Source organism: Gorilla gorilla, chromosome 20 (assembly GCF_029281585.2).
Source record: "Gorilla gorilla gorilla isolate KB3781 chromosome 20, NHGRI_mGorGor1-v2.1_pri, whole genome shotgun sequence".
Lineage (NCBI taxonomy): Eukaryota > Metazoa > Chordata > Mammalia > Primates > Hominidae > Gorilla > Gorilla gorilla.
Genome location: NC_073244.2, coordinates 15,716,212 through 15,742,398, shown reverse-complemented (window position 1 = coordinate 15,742,398; position 26,187 = coordinate 15,716,212). Strand labels below are relative to the sequence as shown.

The window sequence follows — 26,187 nt, the reverse complement described above, 5'->3', positions numbered from 1 at the left end:
CCACAGTCTGGTTTAAAACTCCAACTGCCATTATTATTATTTTTTGACTCATACTGTGTAAAAACTTTTGTCAGGTCAGGTAACCCCAGGGCTGGGGCCGACCTGAGTTTTTCTTTTAACTCATGAAAAGCTCGTTGCTGTTGGTTGTAATAGATGTAGTTTATTTAATCTACATTTTTATTAACTGTCACCCACTAAAATATTGACTTAAATCCTCTAGCTATTTGATTTCAAGCTTTAAATTGATCTGGTATTCCTTGAGGGCCTCCAATTGCATCTAAATAGATGTGATAGTTGAAAGACCCATAAGGGGCTTCTCTCAATTTAGGATGTCTTATTTTTCTCCCTCTAGTTGATGAAATGCCAGGGTGAAAGCGATAGCCAAATGGACTAAAGCATAAGTGCCACTCTAGTTATTCGGCAGATTGCCCAGTATAGGTCCACCACAATACCACCACACATCCGCTCAGGGATGAACAAGGGCTGATTGATTGATAAGCTCTTGAAAATTCTTAAGCTCATCCCATCCCTTCAGGTCTCTAAGGAATGCTAGATTTCCTCCCTGTTGTGAGAGACATGAAGTGACCTTTGTGTTGGGAGATGGAAGCTGGATGTCTCTCGGGGGCTGACCCACAGGGTACCAGACTTTGGAATATAGCAGAGAGAGCTTGGTATGACTTATTACTCCAGGCTGTAGAATCCTGGAAAAGAGCTACCATGCAGCCTATGCCTGGTCGACTGGAGGACCACCTTAGTGAAAGAGGGACAATCTGGGCCTCTGGCCTGCCATGTGCACAAGCATAACAATTGCTTTTGTTTAACATGCAGATGGAATATTTGATCCATTTTAACCAGGCATTTACATCTTGGTATCCTGTCTTAATTGCTAAAATTTGTTTTAAGTCTTTAACTTCTATGATCCTCTAGTAAAATGAATGTATGGTTTTAGGAAATTACAAAAGCCGGTTGGGACAGTCCATCCTTGCTCTTTAGTGGTCCACAGAACGTTGGACCAACTATGGCATGAAAGCTCTACATTGCAGGGGCAAGACTCTTGGTTGTCACTGAGGTCTTTATCGAAATCTCCCCAGATTAAATGGTCCTAGTTTACTAATGCCCAGTCTGAGGAGAGTCAGGAGGGACAGAAGTACTTTTCTGAAGTAGAGAGCTGTCTTTGACTTGGCAAGTCCCCACAGGGTATAACAAGGCAAGCATTAAATGCAATAATTTGAGGTGAAATTGACTTGGTTATGTTAATAACTAGATGGTCAGCAATAGAGTGCGGAAAGAAGAAAGAGTAATAGAATAGATGAAAAACATTTAAATTTTTCTTAGCTTTAGTTTGGTAGGGTTTTCCTCTGGGATTATGGCCCATGACTCTGGAGAGGGTGGCGCTTTCTTGACTCGGGTGTGATGAGTCCATCCTTTTTTGCGGTACAAACAGCAGTCTTGGTGGTTAGCAGCACAAGGTAGGGTCCTTCCCAGGCTGGCTCGAGGTTTTCTTCTTTCCACCTTTCAATGAGAACATGATCTTCAGCCTGGTGCTGCTTGACTGGAAATTCTAGGGGTGGTACATGTGCTAAAAGACTTTTAGTTTTGAGGGAAAGGAAAGTGGTAGATAAATCAAGTATATAATTTCTAAGAAATTGACCTTTTGTTTTAAATGTGGGGACATTGGCAGTGGACTTTATAGTCCTTAGTGCCTTTTTACTGAGAAATTTCCTTTAGCACCTATTTTTATTAGTTTTTAGACCAAAGGAAGCTAAACACCATTTTATATTTAATAATGCTTCTTGTATTATTTTTATACAAGATAAGCTAAATTTTATCTTTATATTAGTGTGTTATTAATGTTAAACTTAATAAAAACTTGTAGACATATTTATCTAATTTTTAATGTTTGACCATAAGGTAAGATTTTATAGACTCTTTTTAACCTTTTAAAATTTTTGCTAAAGACCAGGTTGGTGCTTTAAGAAAAACCTGTTATGCTTTTATTTTAATATCCAGTATACAGAAAAACTGGATGATACCCCTTTAATTTTAGCTAATATATTTACCCACAGAATTTACACCCAATTACCCCTTCAAAACTTGCTTAAACCTTTAAAACAAAATATACATATTTTTAACCTTTTAATGTAGGTAAAAATCCACATTCTTATGCCTCTTTATAATCCTTTTACCAAAGATATACTTTACTTTCGTTATACACCTTGCACATAAACTGTCTCTTCAATAGTTTTACATTTAGGAGGACAAATTACTTTTAAATTATACAACATTTCTTGCATAAATTCTTTTTTAACACACTTTTTTTATAACTCTTTTTTTTGAAGATGATAACCATTCTCTTCCAAAGCGAACTTTTTTTTTATGTCTGTGGACTAGACTGTCTAAGGCCACAAGAATAGAAGTTACTATAATACATGTTACGCTGTTAACTTTTAGCAAACTTTTGTTGAAAACCTTGTAAGTTTGGGATTTTAATTATCCTTTGCTATTAATAAGACCTTGTTTTGTCCAAATTAACTTAGAATTTGTATAGACGGCTTTTTTTTCTTAACTACTTGTCTATCTCTTTCTCTCTTTTTTCTGTCTTTGATTTTGTCTCTCTCTCTTTGACTTTCCTTTTGCCTCTGTCTCTTCCTCTCTCTCTCTCTGCCTCTCTCTTTCTCTCTCTCTCTCTCCTTGACTCCCTCTTTGTCTGTCTCTTCCTCTCTGTCTCTTTCTCTCTGTCTTTGCCTCTTTTCCTCTCTGTCTCTTTCCTTTCTATCTCTCTGCTGGTCTTTCCTTGCCTCTGATAGCCGCCTATGCTGCTTTTCTCTCAACCACTGTGTGTTGGGGGAAGGGGCTCTAAAACCAGCTGTAACCAAGTGTCTATGTACGGGAGCTGGTCTTGTGCCCTGGCTTACAGGTTACCTTGTGCCATACCTTTGAAACAAGGGACCTGTCCAGGCTTCCTTCTAATGGTCAACCTACTTCTAATGCTGGCCAGTCTATCTTACACAAAGTTCTAAGTTTTCCTGGTGTCATAGTACTCCATAGTCTCCTTTAAATCTCCTGTTTTTTTTTTTTTTAATTTTTCATCATAGTTCCTAGTGAGGTGGGCTTACTTTTGCCTCACCCATGTTTCCTCGAGACAAAACACCAAGCTTACACCACATGCACACCACAAAACAAAGAACGGGTTAAAAGGGCACACACACACACCTTTGTAGTTTACAGTAAACCAAAATCAAAACCAAAGTCAGAGTATCCAGAAATCCAAGCCAGGTCAAAACCAAAACCAAAGTATCAAGCAATCCAAGTCAAAAACAAAAACCAAAGTGCCAGTACAGGCACACCGTGGGTGATCAGGCCATGCTTCCACTCAAATGGAGTAGGCAAGTTCCCAAGACCAGTCCTGTCAAGCAATTCAAACCAAGTCAAAACCAAAACTAAAGTGCCAATAAAGGCACGCTATGGGTGATCAGGCCATGCTTCCACTCAAATGGAGTGGGCATGTTCCCAAGACTGGTCCTGTCAAGCAATTCAAACCAAGTCAAAACCAAAACCAAAACCAAAACCAAAGTGCTGATAAAGGCACACCGTGGGTGATCAGGCCACACTTCCACTAAAACGGAGTGGGAAGTTCCAAAGACTAGTCTTAACAAGTTTTAGATGTCAAGACTCTAGGTGCCCGTTCCTTCCAGGTGCTCAGCCACTGCATTGATCCTCCATGGGGGCCTGCCACACACTGCTCTGGCGAGGTGTCCCACCAGGGCAAATACCTACCTGGGAGTACTCTCAGGATCTGCATTGCTCGGGCTCGTCGTGGTCCCCCTCAGGGATGTTTCACAGGGCAGGCTTAAGCCACCTAAGGAGCTGCCTCAACCATCCACCAATCACCTCACTTCCAGTCAGGGAACCAAGAAATGTAGCAGGACAAGGTGCAGACAAAACTCTTCAGACACCGGGTTAAAGAAGGAAGAGGTTTATTCAGCCGGGAGCATTGGCAGGACTCCTGTCTCAAGAGTCAAGCTCCCTGAGTGAGCAATTCCTGTCTCTTTTAAGGGCTCACAACTCTAAGGGGGTCCACGTGAGAGGGTCATGACTGATTGAGCAAGGAGCAGGTATGTGATAGGGGTTGTATGCACCCGTGGTCAGAGTGAAACAGAACAGACCGGGAAGTTTTACAATGCCTTTCCATACAATGTGTGGAATCTATAGATAACATAACCGGTTAGGTCAGGGGTCGATCTTTAACTACCAGGCTTAGGTCAGGCAGGCCCAGGCCTGGTTTCAGATCTGGTTCCTAGGTGCTGGGCTACCTGCCTTTAGTTTTGCTTTTCTTTCTTTTTCTGAGTATAAAACAATATAAAACAATATGAGAGGGTCTGTCTCTCTTCTCTAAGTGACAGAGTGAGACTCTTTCTCAAAAAAAAAAGGAAAACGCAATGGAATCAGCAGGTTCTAAGAAATAAAGAATGAAGAAACAAAGGCCTACAGAAAGCCTGACTGAATGGAAAAGATAGACCATGTCATTCACTGGCATCTTTATCAATGTGGGAGAATCATGGAAAGGCTCTAGGAACATGAGGAGAGGCAAACAAAAAAGTTTTATGTAGATACACACACACATATATATATTTTATTTAATTTTTTACAGGCATGAGCCACCATGCCCGGCTATATATATACACATATATATATATACGTATATATGTATGTATACATATATACGTATATATATATATGTATATATATATTTTAATAGAGACGGGGTCGTGCCAGGTGCCGGCCTGGGCAACAAGAACGAAACTGCGCCCACTGGGGAAAAGCTTTGGAGGAGCAATCCCTGGGGTGTGTCCCATCCCCTATCCCAGCCTTTCCAGCCCATCTGTCCACCTGTAGCAGGGGCTAGGCCGGGTCCAACCTCTAAGCCGCCTCCAAGTACGGGCCCCAACCCTCTACCCACAGTTCCATCCAGAGGCGTGGTTGTAACCTCACCTTTTCTCTGAACCTGTTTCTGCATCCCACTCTCTGAGCCTACCCAGGCCCTGTCCGCACCCACCCAGGAGGAAACTAGAATTTCTGTGTTCGACCCTGAAAAGTAGAGGTTCCTCTTTAAAGAGACTTTACTCTCCATCTAATTATCTAATTAGAAATAAATAGTAACTTCTCTTAGGAGCGAAATGCATTCAAAGACCTATGCTAACATTCTTAAGTATCTGTGAGCTCTAATAAAGAAATCAATGTACTTTATGTTCTTAGCTCTCACAATTTAGCCTAAATATTTGCCCTGGCATGCTTATACTGGTCCAAGCAAGCATTAGGTCATAGCCTGTTCCTCTTCCTTATTTGAAGGTGTTTTTAGCTTTCTCAGCATTCCACAAGTTATTTCCTCCTTCCTTTGTTCTCCTCTGCCTTTGCCTCTTTTAAAAAGTTCTGACTTCGTAGCCAACCGGGTCAAATACAGAATGTGATGTTGCATTCCAGCCAATGGAAACCGGACGCTGCAGTAGGGTGGACACGTCAGGTTATAAATGACCCTGTTTCCTTTGTTTAGTGTACTCTAGTGGCAAAACTGCTGGCTAGTGTACCTGTTCTGCCGAAAGTAAAATGGGCTTACTGAGGAAATTAAATTTATGTTCAAGTGCTATTTCTTTACGCACCGGGGAACAAGCATTTCTAATAACCTGGTCCTACGTGGCTGAAACTGGATCCCAGAAGCCCAGTCCTTCCCGAGGCTCGTAGCGGAAGTGACGTCAGCCCGCCGCCACTATCTTTTCCCGCGCTGGTTGCCCACGATCAGTGCTGTTTCACCTTTATCCTGGTGGAGTTGACCCCGGCTGTGAGTTCCGCTCCTGCTTGGGGGTCCTGGAGACAGCGGGGGGACGGCAAAGGAAGGATTGGGCTCGGTCGCCCAGGAGCCTCTCGGATCCTGCTCATTTCACTAGCTTCTCCAGGGGTTCTTGGTCCTCCCAGCGTGGCCAGTTCCCAGCTGCAGGTTCAGTCGGTCCATGTCAGGAGCCGCGTCAGGAAGTGTGTTTGTCCCGCGTCCGTGGGATGTTTTCTGGAGTGCTTTCATCCACTGTGCTCCCCTCTTCAAAAGCTTCTAAAGCAACCTTGGTGAATTTTTTTCTTTCCGAAAGGAAAAGGATTTCTGCCATTCCGGTAAGGTTGGCTCTGGCCCCGCATCCTCCCACGTCAGGAACCTGGCGATTCTGGCGTGTTCTTGGTGAGCACCGGCGTTAAATTGGTTTCAAGAGGGCTCTGACTTCCATTAATTTGCTAAAAAATGTCTCATCTGAGAATCTGGCATTGCCTTGGTGTCCTTTGCTTATTTTTGACACATTACATTTGGATGGAAAAAACATAGTTGTTTAGGGTGTGTCTATTTCTGTATGTAAATATGAACACGTGTAGACTGTAGGCCTTTCGTTTTTTTAAATTTTTATTTTCTTGGACGTTATTTGTTTTCTAGTTGTTACCAGCTACAAGCCTTTCTACTTAAGAAAGGCATGCAAGACACCCTGGCTCACATCTGTAATCCCAACACTTTGGGAGGCCGAGGCAGGTGGATCACCTGAGGTCAGGAGTTTGAGACCAGCCTCGCCAACATGGTGAAACAGGGTTTTGCCATAGAGATGGCGTTTTGCCATAGAGATGGCATTTTGCCATGTTTGCCAAGGCTGGTCTCGAGCTCCTGACCTCAGGTGATCTGCCTGCCTCAGCCTCCCAAAGTGCAGGGATTACAGGTGTGAGCCACCGCGCCTGGCCATCTTTTGAATATTTTAAATTCTGTTCTTCAGTCATCTTAGGTACATAGTGAAGTTAGCAATAACACACGTGGCTGGTGAATACTTAATAGTTCTGTGCAGGTCTGGACTGCCTCCTGGTCATATTAGGGGGTAACAGCATCCACAGGAGATCAGGCTCTAAGGACAAATATCAGACTAATTATTAGGGTTATTTGAATGTAGGATTTTTTCAGTATTAAATAGAGGTAATGAGCCAGGCACGGTGGCTCATGCTTATTATCCCAGCACTTTGGGAGGTCAAGGCAGGAGGATTGTTTGAGCCCAGAGTTTGAGACCAGCCTGGGCAACCTGGTGAAACCTTGTCTCTACTGAAAATACAAAAAATTAGACCCAGTGGTGAAGGGGGCCAGCCCCTCCACACCTATGGGTATTTCTCATCAGGTGGGATGAGAGACTGAGAAAAGAAATAACACACAGAGACAAAGTATGGAGAAAGAACAGTTGGCCCAGGGGACTGGTGCTCAGCATAAGGAGGACCTGCACAGGCGCCGGCCTCTGAGTTCCCTCAGTATTTATTGATTATTATTTTTACTATCTTAGCAAGGGAAGTGTAGCAGGGCAACAGGTGGGGAGAAGGTCAGCAGGGAAATAAGTGAGCAAAGGAATCTGTATCATGAATAAGTTCAAGGAAAGGTACTGTGCCTGGATGTGCACATAGGCTAGATTTATGTTTCTCTTTACCCAGACATCCCAGTGTAGCAAAGAGTAACAGAGCAGTATTGCTGCCAGCATATCTCACCTCCAGCTGCAGGGTGGTTTTCTCCTATCAGAATAGAATGAATGGGAATGGTCAGCTTTACACTGAGACATTCCATTCCCAGGGATGGGCAGGAGACAGAAGCCTTCCTCTTAACTGCAAAGAGGCCTCCCTCTTTCACTACTCCTCAGCACAGACCCTTTTATTGGGGGACCTGCCCCAATAATCACGTAGGTTCTTTTCTATTTTCCTAAGCGTCGGCTGGCTTGAGAAATAAAGGGACAGAGTACAAAAGAGAGAAATTTTAAAGCTGGGTGTCGGGGGAGACATCACACGTTGGTAGGATCCATGATGCCCCACAAGCCACAAAAACCAGCAAGTTTTTATTAGGGATTTTCAAAAGGGGAGGGAGTGTGCGAATAGGTGTGGGTGACAGACATCAAGTATTTAACAGGGTAATAGAATATCACAAGGCAAGTGGAGGCAGGGCGAGATCACTGGACCGAGGTGAAATTAAAATTGCTAATGAAGTTTCGGGCACCACTGTCATTGATAACATCTTATCAGGAGGCAGGGTTTTGAGATCAACCGGTCTGACCAAAGTTTATTAGGTGGGAATTTCCTCTTCCTAATAAGCCTGGGAGCGCTATGGGAGACTGGAGTTTATTTCACCTCTGCAATCTCGACCATAAGAGACAGGTATGCCCCGGGGGAGGGGTTGGGGCCAGTTCAGAGACCTACCCCTAGGTGTGCATTCTCTTTCTCAGGGATGTTCCATGCTGAGAAAAGGAATTCAGTGATATTTCTCCTGTTTGCTTTTGAAAGAAGAGAAATAGGGCTCTGTTCTGCCTGGCTCACCAGCGGTCAGAGTTTAAGGTTATCTCTCTTATTCCCTGAACAATTGCTCTTATCCTGTTCTTTTTTCAGCGTGCCCACATTTCATATTGCTCAAACACATATGCTGTACAATTTTGGTAGTTAACACAATTATTGCAGGGTCCTGGAATGATATACATCCTCCTCAACTGACAAGATTAAGAGACTAAAGTAAAGACAGGCATAGGAAATCACAGGGGTACTGATTGGGGAAGTGATAAGTGTCCATGAAATCTTTACAATTTATGTTTAGAGATTGCAGTAAAGACAGGCATAAGAAATTACAAAAGTATTAATTTGGAGAACTAATAAATGTCCATAAAATCTTCACAATCCACGTTCTTCTGTCATGGCTTCAGCCAGTCCCTCCGTTTGGGGTCCTTGACTTCCCGCAACACCCTTTATGGGTGTTGGGCTGGGAGATGGTAAGGTCTTTCCTTTCCCATGAGGCCATATCTCAGGCTGTTTCAGTGGGGGAAACCTTGGACAATACCCAGGCTTTCATGGACAGAGGTCCTTGCAGCTTTCTGCAGTGCATTTTGTCCCTGGTTAATCAAGAATGGAGAATGGTGATGAGTTTTACCAAGCATACTGCCTGCAAACATATTGTTAACAAGGCACATCCTGCACAGCCCTAAATCAATTAAACTTTGATTCATTACCACACATGTTTCTGTGAGCACAGGGTTGGGGCTAAAGTTACAGGTTAACAGCATCTCAAATCAGAAACAATATTTCTTAGTACAGATCAAAATGGAGTTTCTTATGTCTTCCTTTTCTACATAGACACAGTAAAAATCTGGTCTCTCTTTCTTTTCCCCACACAGTGGTGTGCACCTGTATTCCTAGCCGCTTTGGGGGCTGAAGTGGGAGAATCACTTGAGGCCAGGAGTTTGAGACCAACCTGGCCGATATGGCGAAACACCATCTCTAGTAAAAATACAAATATTAGCCAGGCATACTGCATACCTGTAATCCCAGCTACTCAGGAGGCTGAGGCCTGATAATCACTTGAACCTGGGAGGCAGAGGTTACAGAGTCGAGATCGTGCCACTGCACTCCAGCCTGGGTGGGAGAGTGAGACTCTGTCTCATAATAATAATAGTAATATAATGATAATAAGGTGTGGTGATGCACACCTGTGGGCCCACCTATTCAGGAGACTGAGGTGGGAGGATCACTTGAGCCTGGGAGGTCTAGGCTACAGAGGGCTGTGTTAGTGCCATTGCACTTCAACCTGGGCAACAGAGTGAGACCCTGTCTGGATGGATGGATAGATAGATAGATACATAGATAGATAGACAGATAGAGGTAATGATAGCTATTGGGAAGGATGGTTATGATAATTAAGTGAGCAGGTATATAGCTAGTAGAGCTACTTCTGACATACTAGTCCTCAGTAAATGTCAGTTGCTGTTATTAATACTATCATTACTGAGTGACGATACTGAGTGTACAGTTTTTGGTGGCCTTCACATTTGTCACCTGCAGCGAGAAAGCTCATGCATAATGTTCGATGACTGATGTTTGATGCGTGATACAAACAGGACTTCAAATAACCCTGTACAAAGAGGAATGGAGATTGCCTCTATTCACCTAGATTCATAAGTTGCCCTGAGGTAATCTTGGCATCAAGGAAGAGAGCATTGAGGCACAACTGACCATGGCTTCAGAGCATGGCAGTCATTGATTTGTCCCATGGTAAGTCCTTGTTGATGCTCTTTTTCAGAGATTCTGATTTAGGTCGTCCTCCACAACATAAGAGTCCAGTGCGCTGGGCCTGAGCAGGCATGCCACTGTTTTTTTCTTTTCTTTTGTTCTGTTGTTTTCTCAAGATGGAGTTTCACTCTTGTTGCCCAGGCTAGAGAGCAATGGTGCAATCTCGGCTCACCGCAACCTCTGCCTCCTGGGTTCAAACAATTCTCCTGCCTCAGCCTCCCGAGTCGCTGGGATTACAGGCTAATTTTGTATTTTTAGTAGAGACGGGTTTCTCAGTGTTGGTCAGGCTGATCTTGAACTCCTGACCACAAGTGATTTGCTTGCCTTGGCCTGCCAAAGTGTTGGGATTACAGGCGTGAGCCACCACTGGTTCTTTTAGGAGGAATTGAAGATGTAGAATACTATTTTGTTTTGTTTTGTTTTGTTTTATTTATTTATTGTAGACAGAATCTTGCTCTCTCACCCAGGCTGGAGTGCAGTGGTGCAATCTCAGTTCACTGCAACCTCCACCTTTTGGGTTAAAGTGATTATCTTGCCTCAGTCCCCCATGCAGATGGGACCACAAGCACATATCACCAGGCTTGGCTAATATTGTTTGTTTGTTAAATGGAGCCTCACTCTATTACCCAGGCTGTAGTGCAGTGGCACAGTCTTGACTCACTGCAACCTCTGCTTCCCTGGTTCAAGCAATTCTTTACCTCAGTCTCCTGTAATTTTTTTTTTTTTTTTTTTTTTTTTTTAGTAGAGACGAGGTTTTGCCATGTTGGTCAGGCTGGTTTTCAACACCTGACCTCAAGCGATTTGCCCACCTTCACCTCCCAAAATGTTGGGATTACAGGCATGAGCCACTGTGCCCAGTCAGAATGCTGTTTTAGAATTCAGCCCTGGTTTGTGCGCCTTAGGAAATGCTACATAAGCTTCATGAGTGTTACTACTATGGGCAGATAGAGAGTCACATTTTTCAGGGTGTAAGTTTCCTTGAAAAATGAAACTATATCCCTTTACCCAACAGGCAGTTTGGCCCATGTCTGCTTTTCTGAGTCTAGGTGACACAGGACTACTATGGCATTTCATGAAAGTGTTGTGTGTGTGTAGTTTTCTCGAGTGTGCAGGAGCATATGGGAATTTCAAGCTAGGATGGAATGACTTCTGGGCATGAGAATGTGGGCTGCTCTGGCTTCTCATGCCTTCTTACTTTTCCACTAGGGTTTTTTTCCAGGGAACCAATCTGCCATTTTGAAGAAAAGACAAAGATAGGAACGATGGTGGAGGACTACCTGGCAAATTCTTATCAGGTAAAAAGAAAATGTGCCATTGTACAAAATGACATGCTTACATCCAATAGGTAGACACATTTCCTTCTAGACAGACTCATCTCCAGAGCTTTCTTAGAGCAAATGAAGCCTTACTCAAGGACTGAGTCCCCAGATGAATTTCCCCAGGGAATGAAGTTTCCTATACATAAAGTGTTAACTTGAAAATCAGTCCGGTAGCTCAGTAATTACTACTTAAGCTTGACCTTCATGGTGCCAACTGCATCTTTCTTACATTGCTGGGTGCAGTGACAGATGATAAAGCCAATGAAAGTGTCCTTTTATCAAATTATTCACTTATCAGCATTTATCAGGCATCTGCAGTGTGCTGAGGAGTGTGCTGCATAGACACCAATGGGACAGGAAGAGCTCCTAACCTGGTTGTGCTGAGATAAAGTGTAAGCAGTGAGCAGTGGCTCATGCCTGTAATTCCAGCTACTCAGGAGGCTGGGGTGGGAGGAGAACTTCAGCCCAGGAGATCGAAGTTGCAGTCGGCAGCGATTGTGCCTGTGTGACACAGTGGGACCCTGTCTTTATATAGAAATAAATAAACAGATTAGATAGATAGATAGAGAGATAGATAAAAATTCATGCTTAGGAAGTACTGTTCTCATCAAAATAAAAATTTAAAATTTAAAAATAAAAGTATTTAAAAATTAAAAATAGATCAAACAAAAAAAGAATTAAAAAAATTTTTAAAGTGCTGTTCAAGGCATATGCCTCTAGTAGGTTCACCTTGATTGCTTAGACACAAGAGCTCCTGAGACATTAAACCCTGGAGTAGATCTTGGGAGATCTCAGAACCACATATAAGTGAGTATAAGTTTCCCCTTCCTCATTCTCCAGTGAACATTCGTGGCAGTGTTCATTGGCTCAAACCAGCATGTGTGTGATGACTTAGGATTCAGTGACGTTTGATGATGTGGCTGTGGAGTTCACCCCAGAGGAGTGGGCTTTACTGGACACAACTGAGAAATGCCTCTACAGAGATGTGATGTTGGAGAACTATGTGAACCTGGCCTCTGTGGGTAAGAGTAACATCATTTTGCTTGGCATGGTGCCCTGCACCTGTAGTCCCAGATACTTGGGAGGCTGAGGTGGGAGAAGTGCTTGAGTGTAGGAGTTTGATATTAGCATGGACAATATTGTGAGACCGCATCTCTCAAAAAAAAATCATAAAAATAAAGACTAGGCCGGGCTTGGTGGCTCACGCCTTTAATCCCAGCACTTTGGGATGCCAAGGTGGGCAGATCATGAGGTCAGGAAATCAAGACCAGACTGGCTAACACAGTGAAACCCCATCTCTACTAAAAATGCAGAAAATTTGCTGGGTATGGTGGCACATCCCTGTAGTCCCAGCCACTCAGGAGGCTGAGACAGTAGAATCACTTGAACCTGGGAGGCAGAGGTTGCAGTGAGCCAAGACTGCATCACTGCACTCCAGCCTGGGTGACAGAGTGAGACTCCATCTCAAAAAAAAAAAAAATTTTTTTTAAGGTCCACTTTACCTCAGAAGATTTAAGCTATTTTTCTCAGAATTTCAGATATCTCTGACTTTTATTTTCCATCTAGTCAAACATTCCTATGACCTAACAAAACTACCTGTTCTTTTTTTGTTAACTTTATCATTTTGATACATGCTGTTTATCCCAATCTTTCCTACTTTCCTTTCCTGATAATCTTCTCTTCCTCTTCCCTATTGTTTTATTTTTCACAGAAGCAGTTTGTAATAAACTATCTAAACACATCAATTGTGTAATAAACCCCACGTCCTTATAGCCAAATTTTTGACATATCAAAATCCTCAAAGTTCTCTGGCCTATCTTTTATTACTGTGTTTAATTAGAAAACAAGTACAAATGACTCATTGTTTTAAACATTTCTTCTATAAATCCTTACATTTCTTTTTCTGCTTAACTTCAGAATGGGAAATACAACCTAGAACCAAATGGTCATCACTTCAGCAGGGTTTTTTGAGGAATCCAATATTCAATGGGATACAAATGGTAGGATGAGTGATATTTCTTAGTTTCCTCTCAGAAAATATTGAGAATTCCATTCTAGGAAATCAGCACGGTCAGAGCTATGGTTTACTTCTGTAATCCCAGCTACTAGGGAGGCTGAGGTGGGAGGATCATTTAAGCCCAGTAGTTTAAGACCAGCCTAGACAATATAGGAAGATCCCATCTCTGATTTTAAAAAGAGGCTGGATGTGGTGGTTCATGCCTGTAATCCCAACACTATGGGAGGTTGAGGTAGGTGGTCACTTTAGGTCAGGGGTTTAAAACTAGCCTGGCCAACATGGTGAAACTCCATCTGTACTAAAAATACAAAATTAGCCGAGTGTGGTGGTGGGCACCTGTCATACCAGTTACTTGGGAGGCTGTGGCAGGAAAATCACTTGAACCCAGAGGTGGAGGTTACTGAGTGAGCCAAGATTGCACCACTTCATTCCAGCCTGGGCGATGGAGTGAGACTTCATCTCACAAAAAAAAGAAAGAAAGAAAGAAGGAAAATAAACTGAGTCTGTAATCCCAGCACTTTGGGATGCCAAGGTGGGTGGATCACTTGAGGTTAGCACTTTGAGACTAGCCTCTGTCTCTACTAAAAATACAAAATTAGCCAGGCATGGTGGTGGGCACCTGTAATCCCAGTTACTTGGGAGGCTGAGGCAGAATTGCTTAAACCTGGGAGGTGGAGTGTGCAATGAAAAAGAAACAGCACAAATGAGAGATACTTAAGAGAATTAGAGAAGTAGCCTGCACCATCGAGGGAGCAAAGTCTCTGGAGAGATAGTCTGAATGTGATGAATTTTGTGATGTTCCATACCTATATAACTTGTCACTGCAAAATACCGACAAGTACATATTCCCACATATGTAACTAGACATTGAGGATTGGAACAGTTTCATGAAAATCTACACTATTTTGCTGGGTACAATGGCTGATGCCTGTAATCCCAGCAGCTTGGGAAGCTGAGGCAGGAGAACCACTTGAGTCTAGGAGTTCAAGACCAGCCTGGGCAACAGGGAGACCCTGTCTCTACAAAAAATAAAAAATTAGCTGGGTGTGTTGCCATGCAACTGTAGTCGAAGCTCCTTGGGGCACTGAGGCAGGATGATGACTTGAACCTGGGAGATTAAGGCCGCAGTGAGCTGTGATTCTGCCATGGTACCAGCCTGGGTGACAGAGTGAGACCCTGTCTCAAACCACCCCTGACAATTAAAAAGTTTTTTTTTTTTTGAGTAATTACAGCCAGTGGCATAAAATTCTAGCAAAAGATCCCATCATTCAATCTGGAAGAAATCAAGAGGGTAGGAAATGAAAAAAAATTAAACATTAAAAAGTAAAATGATAATTGTCACCAAAATAATGTTTCTGTGTTCAGATGGGTGAAATCTCTTAATATGTCTGAAAACATTTTAAATCCTTTATCCCTTCATCAGCAGACATGAAGCTACAGTGGATGGAAACTCTGTGAGAATTGTGGAGAGGTCTTCAGTGAATGGTTTTGCCTTAAGACACACATGAGAGCTCAGAATGGAGGGAACATTTTTGAGGGTAATTGTTATGGAAAAGACATCCTCAGTGTGCACAAGGAAGCCTCTATTGCACAGGAACTTTCCAAATTTAATCCATGTGGAAAAGTCTTCACCTTAACTCCAGATCTTGCTGCACATCTTGGAATTCTCAATGCAAGACAACCCTACAAATGTAAGGAATGTAAAAAAGGCTTTAAGTATTTTGCAAGCCTTGATAATCACATGGGAATCCACATTGGAGAGAAACTCTGTGAATTTCAGGAATGTAGGAGAGCCATCACTCATTCCTCACACCTAAAGCAGTGTGTAACAGTTCATACTGAAAAGAAATCTAAAAAGACTAAGAAACATGGGAAATCCTTCACTAATTTTTCTAAACTTTCTGCACATGTGAAAATTCATAAAGGAGAGAAGTCCTTTGAATGTAAAGAATGTGGAAGATCCTTTAGAAATTTCTCATCCTTTAATGTTCACATTCAAATTCACACTGGAATAAAATCACACAAATATACGGAATGTGGGAAAGCCTTCACTAGGTCAACTCACCTTACTCAACATGTAAGAACTCACACTGGAATAAAACCCTATGAATGTAAGGAATGTGGCCAAGCCTTCACTCAGTACACGTGCCTTGCTATACACATACGAAATCACACTGGAGAGAAACCCTATCAGTGTAAGGAATGTGGGAAAGCCTTCAATGGATCCTCAACCCTTATTCAACATAAAAGAATTCACACAGGAGAGAAGCCTTATGGATGTGTTGAATGTGGGAAGACCTTCATTCCTTCTTCCGATCGTAGTAAACATTTGAAAACTCACCATGAAGAAAGGCCCTTTGTATGCAAGATATGTGGGAAAGCATTTCTATATTCCTCACCCCTTAATGTTCACCTGCGAACTCATACCAGAGACAAAGCCTTCGTATGTAAAGAATGTGGGAAAGCTTTTGCTGTTTCCTCACACCTAAGTAGACATGAAAGAATTCACACTGGGGAGGAACGCTATGAATATAAGGGTATGAATGTTACCATTTAGCTCATTGGTTGCCATCTTTAATTAGTGGCAGTGATACTAAAGATATTCAGATTTGTCCTAAATGCATTTTGGAGGTTGTAATGGCTCATGAATTGGCCTTGGATGCCATCCCAAGGGTCTGAAATTAACCTACAGGTTCTGAATACAACTTCATGATTGCCTGAGTCTGGGCATCTGTGACGAAGTGTAATGGATGGTGAGGTCAGTACTACAGGCTACCTTACCTTGGTGATTAGATTTCTAAGATCATAGCATTAAGAATTTCTGTATGAGATAAGTAATCTAGATCGGTCCCAGCCCCTGTTAGTAGCTGCCAGTGTGGCACATTCATGTCAAAATTTCCCAGAAGCCATGATGATGTAGGCCCCAGAGGTGGGTTGTTAAAAGATGCTCCTCTAAGGGTCTCTTCTGTTCCCACGGATCCTGCAGAGCATGGCAGGTATGAAACCATCCTTAACTGCCAGTGCACTTTCACAGCTGATTATTTCTGTGTCCCTTCTTGTAAAATCTATGATATGTGACAGCCTTACCTGTTCTGTCTTCTCTGTCCATTTTAGGTGGCACAACCTAAGTGGAAGTGTCTCTTCTAGTATAATCCAGTCTTTGTGCTCACTTCTGTTAAGATGGCTGATATAGTCCATGAATCCCACTCATGATCTCTTTGTCAGATGATTGTTCAGCCACACATTCAGGATTCTCTTCAGTACAAGTTTTCTAATTTTTGCATTATGGATAGGCTGAGAATTTTCCAAATCTCCAGGTTCTGGTTTCTTTTTCCTTAACAATTTCTTCTGCAATTCAGGTCTCCTCTTTTGCATTATACTATAAGCAGTCAGGAAGAATGAAGCTTCCTGTGTCCTTTAACACTTTAATTACAGATCTTAGTGATACATACCCAGTTTTATCTCTCTCAAGCTCTACCTTCCACAAAATGCTAGAATACAGTTTTGCTAAGTTCTTCACCACTTCATATAAAGGGTTGTCTTTTCTTCATCTCCCAATAGCATGTTCCTCATTCCCCAATGACACCTCACCAGAATCACCCTATTATTTCCAGCTTGCACATCAGAATTTTTCCAGCCTCTACTCATTTGTCAGTTTCAAAGCTGCTTCACATTTTTAGTTTTTTTGTTTGTTTTTAATTGCAGTGCCTCACTTCTCAGTGCCAAAATCTGCCTTAATCAGCTCAGGCAACCATAACAGAATACCACAGACCAAATGGCTTACAAATTCATTTAATTTTAAATAAATGAGGTTAAAAACACAAAATTTTATTTTTTGAGATGGAGTTTGTGTTTTTACTTAACCATGTATCTTGGAAATCACTTAATATGAGTTCATAGAGATCTTCATTCATTTCTAGAGCTGCAGGATACTCCATTGGTTGATGTACCATATATTCAGATACTCTAATACTTGAGAGCATTTAGGTATTCAAATTGAAATTACAAACAGTGCTGCAATTAATACTCTTGAACTTATTTGAATTGTTAAAGGTTTACCTTTAAGGCAAATTCTTAGAAGTTTAGACTGAATCCTGGACTTAGTATAAAAAAAAATTCTTAAAAGTAGGATTGTGGCTGGGCACGGTGGCTCATGCCTGTAATCCCAATACTTTGGGAGGCCGAGGCGGGTAGATCACTTGAGGTCAGGAGTTCCAGAACAGCATGACCAACGTGGTGAAACCCCGTCTCTACTAAAAATACAAAAAATTAGCAGGGTGTGGCGACACGCCTGTAATCCCAGCTACTCAGGAGGCTGAGGCAGGAGAATCACTTCAACCCAGGAAGTGGAGGTTGGGGTGAGCCGAGATCATCCCATTGCACTCCAGCCTGGGCAACAACAGTGAAACTCCATCTCAAAAAAAAAAAAAAAAAGTAGGATTGCAAGGCCAGGCACAGTGGCCCATGCCTGTAACCCCAGCACTTTGAGCCCCTTAGTTTGAGACCAGCCTGAGTAACATGGTGAGCCCATCTCTAAAAAATATACAAAAATTAGCTGGGTGTGGTGGCTCATGCCTGTAGTCCCCAGCTACTCTGGAGGTTGAGGTGGGAGCATCGCTTGAACCTGGGGGGTGGAGGCTGCAGGTAGCCCAGATTGCACCACTGCACATTCCAGCCTGGGGGACACAGCAAAACTCTCTCAAAAAAAAAAAAAAAAGGGAAAAGAAAAAGTCCGGGCACAGTGGCTCATGCTTGTAATCACAACATTTTGGGAGGGAAAGGGGGTGGATTGCCTGAGCTCAGAAGTTTGAGACCAGGCTGGGCAACATGGCCAAACCCTGTCTTTACTAAAAATTAAAAAAAATTAGCCAAGTGTGGTGGTGCATTCCTGTAGTCCCAGTTACTAGAGAGACAGGAACAAGAATCGCTTGAACCCAGGAAATGGAGGTTGCAGTGAGTTGAGATCGCGCCACTGCACTCCAGCCTGGGCAACAGAGGGATACTCTGCCTCAAAATTAAAAAAAGAAAAAGAAAGCTGTTTCCAGATTGCACAGGTAGTGTTTTTGGGTATTGCCCATTTCTTCTCTGTAGTATCCAGCCTCCAAATTGTTCCCCAATAATCTCTGCTTCTCAATACTCATACCTTTGTGTAGTCCTCTCACATTGTAGCAGGCTTCATCTCTGTGACTAGCAGAATGTGGCAAAAATCATGTTAAGTCACTGCTGAAGTTTGGGTTACAAAAGTCCACACACATACGGAATCTCACTGGAGTCCATACAATGAAAGCAATCTTGAAAAAGAAGTTTGTTGGGTAGGGCAAGGTGGCTCATGCCTGTAATCCCAGCACTCTGGGAAGCTAAGGTAGGCAGATCATTTCAGGTCAGGAGTTCGAGACCAGCCTGGCCAATATGGTGAAACCCTGTCTGTACTAAAAACACAAAAATTAGCCGGGCACGGTGGCAGGCTCCTGTAATCCCAGCTACTCAGGAGGCTGAGGCAGGAGAATTGCTTGAACCGTGGAGGCGGAGGTTGCAGTGAGCTGGGATCACACTATTGCACTCCAGCCTGGGCAACAAGAGTGAAACTCCGTCTCAAAAAAAAAAAAAAAAAAAAAAACAGATGAAAAATCATGAACTCTTTCCTTGCCTAACACAGCCATGGCTTGTGGTCCCAAGAAGCATCTGAAGGGGGTAGCAGCTCCAAAGCATTGAATGTTGGATAAATTGACTGGTGTGTTTGCTCCTCATCCATCCACCAGTCCCCACAAGTTGAGAGAGTGTTTACCCCTCATCATTTTCCTAAGGAACAGACTTAAGTATGCCCTGACAGGAGTTGAAGTAAAGATTTTCCCTTAGCGGTTAAGATCGATGGCAAGGTCCGAACTGATATAAACTACCCTGCTGGATTCATGGATGTCATCAACACTGACAAGATGGGAGAGAATTTCCATCTGACCTGTGACAACAAGGGTCACCTTGCTGTACAACGTACTACACCTGAGGAGACCAAGTACATGTTATGCAAACTGAGAAAAATCTTCGTGGGCACAAAAAGAATCCCTCATCTGGTGACTCTTGATGCTCACGCCATCTGCTACCCTGATCCCCTTATCAAGGTGAATGATACCATTCAGATTGATTTGGAGACTGGCAAGATTACTGATTTCATCAAGATTGACACTGGAACCTGTGTATGGTGACTGGAAGTGCTAACCTGGGAAGAATTGGTGTGATCAACAGAGAGTGGCACCCTCGATCTTTCAAAGTGGTTTACGTGAAAGATGCCAGTGGCAACAGATTTGCCACTAGATTTTCCAACATTTTTGTTATTGGCAAGGGCAACAGACCATGGATTTCTCTTCCCCGAGGAAAGGGTATCCACCTCACTATTGCAGAAGAGACAGACAAAAGACTGGTGGCCAAACAGAGTGGTGGATGAAATGGCCCCTGAGTGACATTTTAGATCTTTGTACATAATTAAAAATAATGTGGCATGGCCGGGCACAGTGGCTCACGCCTCTAATCCCAGCACTTTGGAAGGCCGAGGCGGGTGGATCACGAGGTCAGGTGTTCGAGATCAGCTTGACCAACATGGTGAAGCCCTGTGTTTACTAAAAAGAAATACAAAAAGTAGCCGGGCGTGGTGGCGTGCACCTGTAATCCCAGCTACTCAGGAAGCAATGGCAGGAGAATCACTTGAACCTGGGAGGTGGAGGTTGCAGTGAGCTGAGATCACACCACTGCACTCCAGCCTGGGAGACAGCAAGCCTCCATCTTAATAATAATAATAATGTGGCATGATTTTTAAAAAATGGATCAAAAACCTAAGTGTAGCGTAAGAGCTAGAGCTGAAAACCTATTAGAAGAAAACATAGGTGAGAAAGCTTCATGATATTGGAATTGGAAATGACTTCTTAGTTATGTCATCAACCACACAGGTAACACAAGAAAAATTATGAGTTGAACCTAATCAATAATACAAATTTTGTGCATCAAAGCATAATAACAAGAGAGTGAAAAGACAATCTACAAATGGGAGAAAATATTTTCAAGTCCTGTATCCGACTGGGGACAAATATCTGGAGTTTATTTTTTAAATTTCTAGAACCTGAGAGTAACAACAACAAAACCCAATTCAAATACAGAAAAAGGACTTGAATAATATCACCAAAGAAGATACACAGATGGCCAATAAACACAGGAAAAGATGCTCATGAAAAGATGCTCAACATCACTAAACATCATGAAAATGAAAATCAAAACCATGCTGGATGTGATGGCTCACACCTGTAATCCCAGCACTTTGGGAGGCTGAGGCCAGGGGATTCCTTGAGATTAGGACTTCAGGACCAGCCTGGGCATATGGTGAAATATGGTCTTTACAAAAAAAATTTTTTTAAATTCAGCCAAGGATGGTGGTGGCATGCACCTGTAATCTCTGCTACCTGGGAGGTTGAGGTGGGAGGATTACCTGAGCCCAGTAAGTTGAGGACTGCAGTGATCCATGATCACGTCACTGCATTCGAGCCTAGACAACAGAGTGAGACCCTATCTCAAACAAACAAATAAGATTAAACAGAATTACCATATGATCCAGACATTCCACTTTGGCATATATATCCAAAAGTGTTGAGAGCAGGTGCTCAAAGAAATATTTGTACACCAATGTTTATCTCACTAGTATTCACAATAGCCAATCCCTGCCAAACTGCAATTTTAACACACTTGATTGTTTGAAACATAGCCTGAACAAGCCTATTTTTAGCCATCTCAAGTGTGCCTTCTTTGTATTCTCTGAAATTATGTCCAATATCTGATAGCCATAGATAAGATAACTCCAGAGGCTATGAAAATCCCATCCCCCTACTGTCCTGCAGAACCTTTTTTTTTTGTTGTTGAGATGGAGTCTCACTCTGTTGTCCAGACTGGAGTACAGTGGCAAGATCTCAGCTCACTGCAACTTCCACCTCCCGGCTTCGAGTGTTTCTCCTGCCTCAGCCTCCTGAGTAGCTGGGATTACAGGTGCACGCCACCATGCCTGGCTAATTTTTGTATTTTTAGTAGAGATGGGGTTTCACCATGTTGGTCAGGCTGGTCTTGAACACCTGTCCTCGTGATCCGCCCCCCCTGGCCTCCCAAAGTGCTGGGATTATAGGCATGAGCCTCCTTGCCTGGCCCTTCAGAGCTTTTTAACTGGAAGATATGCTGCCAGTCTGGTGAGTATCATCATTTAGTTATTTATAAGCCGCCTCTTTGATTCCCTTTCTCCTCTGGGAGTCTCTCTTCCTTTCCACCCTTTCTGAGAAGTGACCCACAGGTAGAAGCCTGTGGATACTCTCTTGCTGTTTGCTACCTCCCCAACTGCTAACCTGTGAAAGCACATCCCAAATGAAGCTTGTATGCTATTGCTGCCTTGTAGTTATATCTTTTTCCTTACTCAGCCAAGAAATCACTTGAACACCTTACATACGTGTATGGTTTTATTTTTCACACTTAGATTACTAGTCCATTTGGAGTATATTGTATATGATATGAAGTATAGATTTAATTTCATCTTTTCTCTGATAGCTAACCAACTGTCTTAGACTTTCCATTACAAATGGCATTTTTTGCCCTATCGATCTGAAACACCACTTTTTTTTTTTTTTTGACACGGAGTTTTGCTTTTATTGCCCAAGCTAGAGTGCAATGGCACGATCTCGGCTCACTGCAACCTCTGCTTCCTGGGTTGAAGCGATTCTCCTGCCTCAGCCTCCCGAGTAGCTGGGATTACAGGCACCTGCCACCACACCCGGCTATTTTTGTATTCTTAGTAGAGACGGGGGTTTCTCCATGTTGGTTAGGCTGGTCTCGAACTCCCGACCTCAAGTGATTCACCCACCTCGGCCTCTCAAAGTACTGGGATTACAGGCGTGAGCCACCAGCCGAGCCTATTTTTTGTATTTTTAGTAGAGACGGGGTTTCACCATGTTGGCCAGGCTGGTTTCGAACTCCTGACCTCAAGCGATCCTCCTGCCTTGACCTACCAAAGTGCTAGGATTACAGGCGTGAGCCACCACGCCCAGCAAAATACCACATTTATGAACCAAATTTCTACATGTTCTTGGGTCTATTTATAGATATTTTATTAGTCTGTTTCTGCTTCATGCACTAGTACCACATAGTTTTAATTATAGAGGCTTTATAGAATGTTTTCTTATTTTTATTTTAAAATAATTCTTTGTCTTGCGTGAAAATTGTCAATAGTATGTTTTAATATCTGCTGCTCATCATTGCTTTTGTTTTTGTTTTCCTTTTTTTTTTTTTTTTTTGACACAGTCTCCCTCTGTCCCAGGCTGGGGTGCAATGGTGCGATCTCAGCTCACTGCAACCTCTGCCTCCTGGGTTCAAGCAATTCTCCTGCCTCAGCCTCCCAAGTAGTTGGGATTACAAGCACATGCCACCATGCCCAGCTAATTTTTGCATTTTTAGTAGAGACACGGTTTCACCATGTTGGCCAGGATGGTCTTGATCTCCTGACCTTGTGATCTGCCTGCCTCAGCCTCCCAAAGTGCTGGGATAACAGGCATGAGCCACAGTGCCCGGCCTTGTTTTTGTTTTCTTGCTTATTATCAGATTTTCTTTTTCCATATAAACTTTTAGCATCAATGTACCTAACTCCAGAAAAAATTTTGGTATTTTTATTGGGATTATGTTACATTTCTGAATAAACTTGGGGAGAATGTCTGGTATTACTGCTATTTTACAACATAGGAAACGTCCTGGCCCATGTGGTAAGATCAGAAAAATAACAATAGAAATACATATTTTTGGTCAGGCTTAGTGGCTCACATCTGTAATCCCAGCACGTTGGGAGGCCAAAGTGGGCGGATCATGAGGTCAGGAGTTCAAGACCAGCCAAGCCAATATGGTGAAACGTCTCTACTAAAAATACAAAAATTAGCTGGACATGGTGGTGCAGGCCTGTAGTCCCAGGTACTCGGGAGGCTGAGACAGAAGAATCGCTTGAACCAGGGAGCAGAGGTTGCAGTGAGCCAAGATAGTGCCAATGCACTCCAGCCTGGGCAACAGAGCGAGACTCCATCTCAAAAAATAAAAGAAAAAGAAAAAAGGAATTTTCAAAAAAATTTTATTGTTTTTTAAGGAGACAGGGTCTTGCTGTGTTGCCCAGGCTTGTCTCCAACTCCTGGCCTCAAACGATCCTCCCATATTGGCCTCTCAAAGTGTGCTGAGATTACAGGCATGAGGCAACGTGCCCAGCCAGAAATACATACTCAGTGAAGAAAAAAAAAAATCAAGATTTATAGAAAGTATTATTATATTGAAAATGTGGCTGTGCGTGGTTGCTCATGCCTATTGTAGGGAAAAGAAAGAGATCAGACTGTTACTGTGCCTATGTAGAAAAGGAAGACATAAGAAACTCCATTTTGATCTGTACCCTAAACAATTGTTTTGCCTTGAGATGCTGTTAGTCTGTAACTTTAGCCCCAACCTTATGCTCACAAAACGTGTTGTATGGAATCAAGGTTTAAGGGATCTAGGGCTGAGCAGGATGTGCCTTGTTAACAATATGTTTACAGGCAGTATGCTGGATGAAAGTCATTGCCATTCTCCATTCTCAATTAACCAGGGGCACAATGCACTGCAGAAAGCCGCAGGGACCTCTGCCCAGGAAAGCCGGGTATTGTCCAAAGTTTCTCCCCACTGAGACAGCCTGAGATATGGCCTCATGGGATGGGAAAGACCTGACCGTCCCCCAGCCTGACACCCGTGAAGGGTCTGTGCTGAGGAGCATTAGTAAAAGAGGAAGGCCTCTGTCTCCTGAATGCCCCTGGGAAAGGAATGTCTTGGTATAAAACCCGATTGTACATTGTTCTCTTCTGAGATAGGAGAACACTGCCCTGTGGCTGGAGGTGAGACATGCTGGTGGCAATGCTGCTCTGCTATTCTTTACTACACTGAGATGTTTGGGTGGAGAGAAGCATAAATCTGGCCTACGTGCACACCCAGGCATAGTACCTTCCCTTGAACTTATTTGTGACACAGATTCTTTGCTCATATGTTTTCTTGCTGACCTTCTCCCCACTATCACCCTGTTCTCCTGCTGCATTCCCCTTGCTGAGATAGTGAAAATAGTAATCAATAAATACTGAGGGAACTCAGAGACTGGTGCCAGTGTGGGTCCTCTGGATGCTGAGCGCCGGTCCCCTGGGCCCACTGTTCTTTCTCTATACTTTGTCTCTGTGTCTTATTTCTTTTCTCAGTCTCTCATCCCACCTGATGAGAAATACCCACAGGTGTGGAGGGGCTGGCCCCCTTCACCTATAATCCCAGCATTCTGCAAGGCTGAGATGGGCAAATCACAAGGTCAGGAGTTTGAGACCAGCCTGGCCAACATGGCGAAATGCCCTCTGTACTGAAAATAGAAAAAATTAGCTGGGCATAGTGGCAGCCACCTGTAATCCCAGCTACTCGGGAGGCTGAGGCAGGAGAATCACTTGCACCCAGGAGACGGAGGTTGCAGTGAGCTGAGATCGCACCACTGCACTCCAGCCCGGGCAACAGAGTGAGACTCCAGTCTCAAAAAAAAAAAAAAAAAGTAAAAAGAAAACGCAATGGAAACAGCAGGTTCTATAAAATAAAGAATGAAAAAATAGGCTGGGCGCGGTGGCTCACGCCTGTAATCCCAGCACTTTGGGAGGCCAAGGCGGGTGGATCATGAGGTCAGGAGATGGGGACCATCTTGGCTAACACCGTGAAACCCCGTCTCTACTAAGAATACAAAAAAATTAGCCGGTCGTGGTCGCGGGCGCCTGTAGTCCCAGCTACTTAGGAGGCTAGGCAGGAGAATGGTGTGAACCCAGGAGGCGGAGCTTGCAGTGAGCCGAGATTGCACCACTACACTCCAGCCTGAGGGACAGAGAGAGACTCCGTCTCAAAAAAAAAAAAAAAAAAAAAAAGAAAAAGAAAAAATAAAGGCCTACAGAAAGAATGACTGAATGGAAGAGACAGACCATCCCATCTATCACTGGCAGGTTTAATATGGAAGAATCATGGAAAGGCTCCAGGAACATGAGGAGCGGCATACAAAAAAGCTTAATATAGATACATACACACACACACATACACACACATATATTTTCTTTTTGAGATGAAGTATGCTCTTGTTCCCCAGATTGGAGTGCAGTGGCGCGATCTCGGCTCACCGCAACCTCCGCCTCCCGGGTTCAAGCGATTCTCCTGCCTCAGCCTCCTGAGTAGCTGGGATTACAAGCGCCTGCCACCACACCCAACTATTTTTTTGTATTTTTAGTAGAGACGGGGTTTCACCATGTTGACCAGGCTGGTGTCAAACTCCCGACCTCAGGTGATCCGCCCGCCTTGGCTTCCCAAAGTGCAGGGATTACAGGTGTGAGCCACTGGCGCTTGGCCTTATATATATATTTTAATAGAGACAGGGTCGAGCCGGGCACAGGCCTGGGCAACAAGAGTGAAACTGTCTCAAAAAAAAAAAAAAAAACAAAAAGAAAAGAAAAGAAAAAAAGACACACGGTCTTGCTATTTTACTCAGGCTGGTCTGGAACTCTTGGACTCAAGCTATCCACCTGCCTTAGCCTCCCAAAGTGCTGGAATTACAGGCGTGAGCCACTGAGCCCGCCCGGGATAAGCTTCGGAGGAGCATCCTCTGGGGTGCGTCCCATCCCCCATCCCCGCCTTTCCAACCCCTCTGGCCACCTGAAACGCGGGCTAGGC

General features: G+C 43.3%; 1 protein-coding gene and 1 pseudogene across 1 annotated transcript; both read left to right on the top strand.

The window, feature by feature from the left end:
- Positions 1–11,360: 11,360 nt before the first annotated feature.
- LOC115931626 (putative zinc finger protein 812) lies at positions 11,361–15,991 on the top strand. Its single transcript, XM_063701870.1, is given in 4 exon segments — positions 11,361–11,393; positions 12,313–12,439; positions 13,317–13,417; positions 14,858–15,991. Coding segments are annotated over 4 exon segments (1,395 nt in total).
- Positions 15,992–19,092: 3,101 nt separating this feature from the next.
- Positions 19,093–20,066, top strand: LOC115931615 (small ribosomal subunit protein eS4, X isoform-like; annotated as a pseudogene).
- The last annotated feature ends 6,121 nt before the right edge of the window (positions 20,067–26,187 follow it).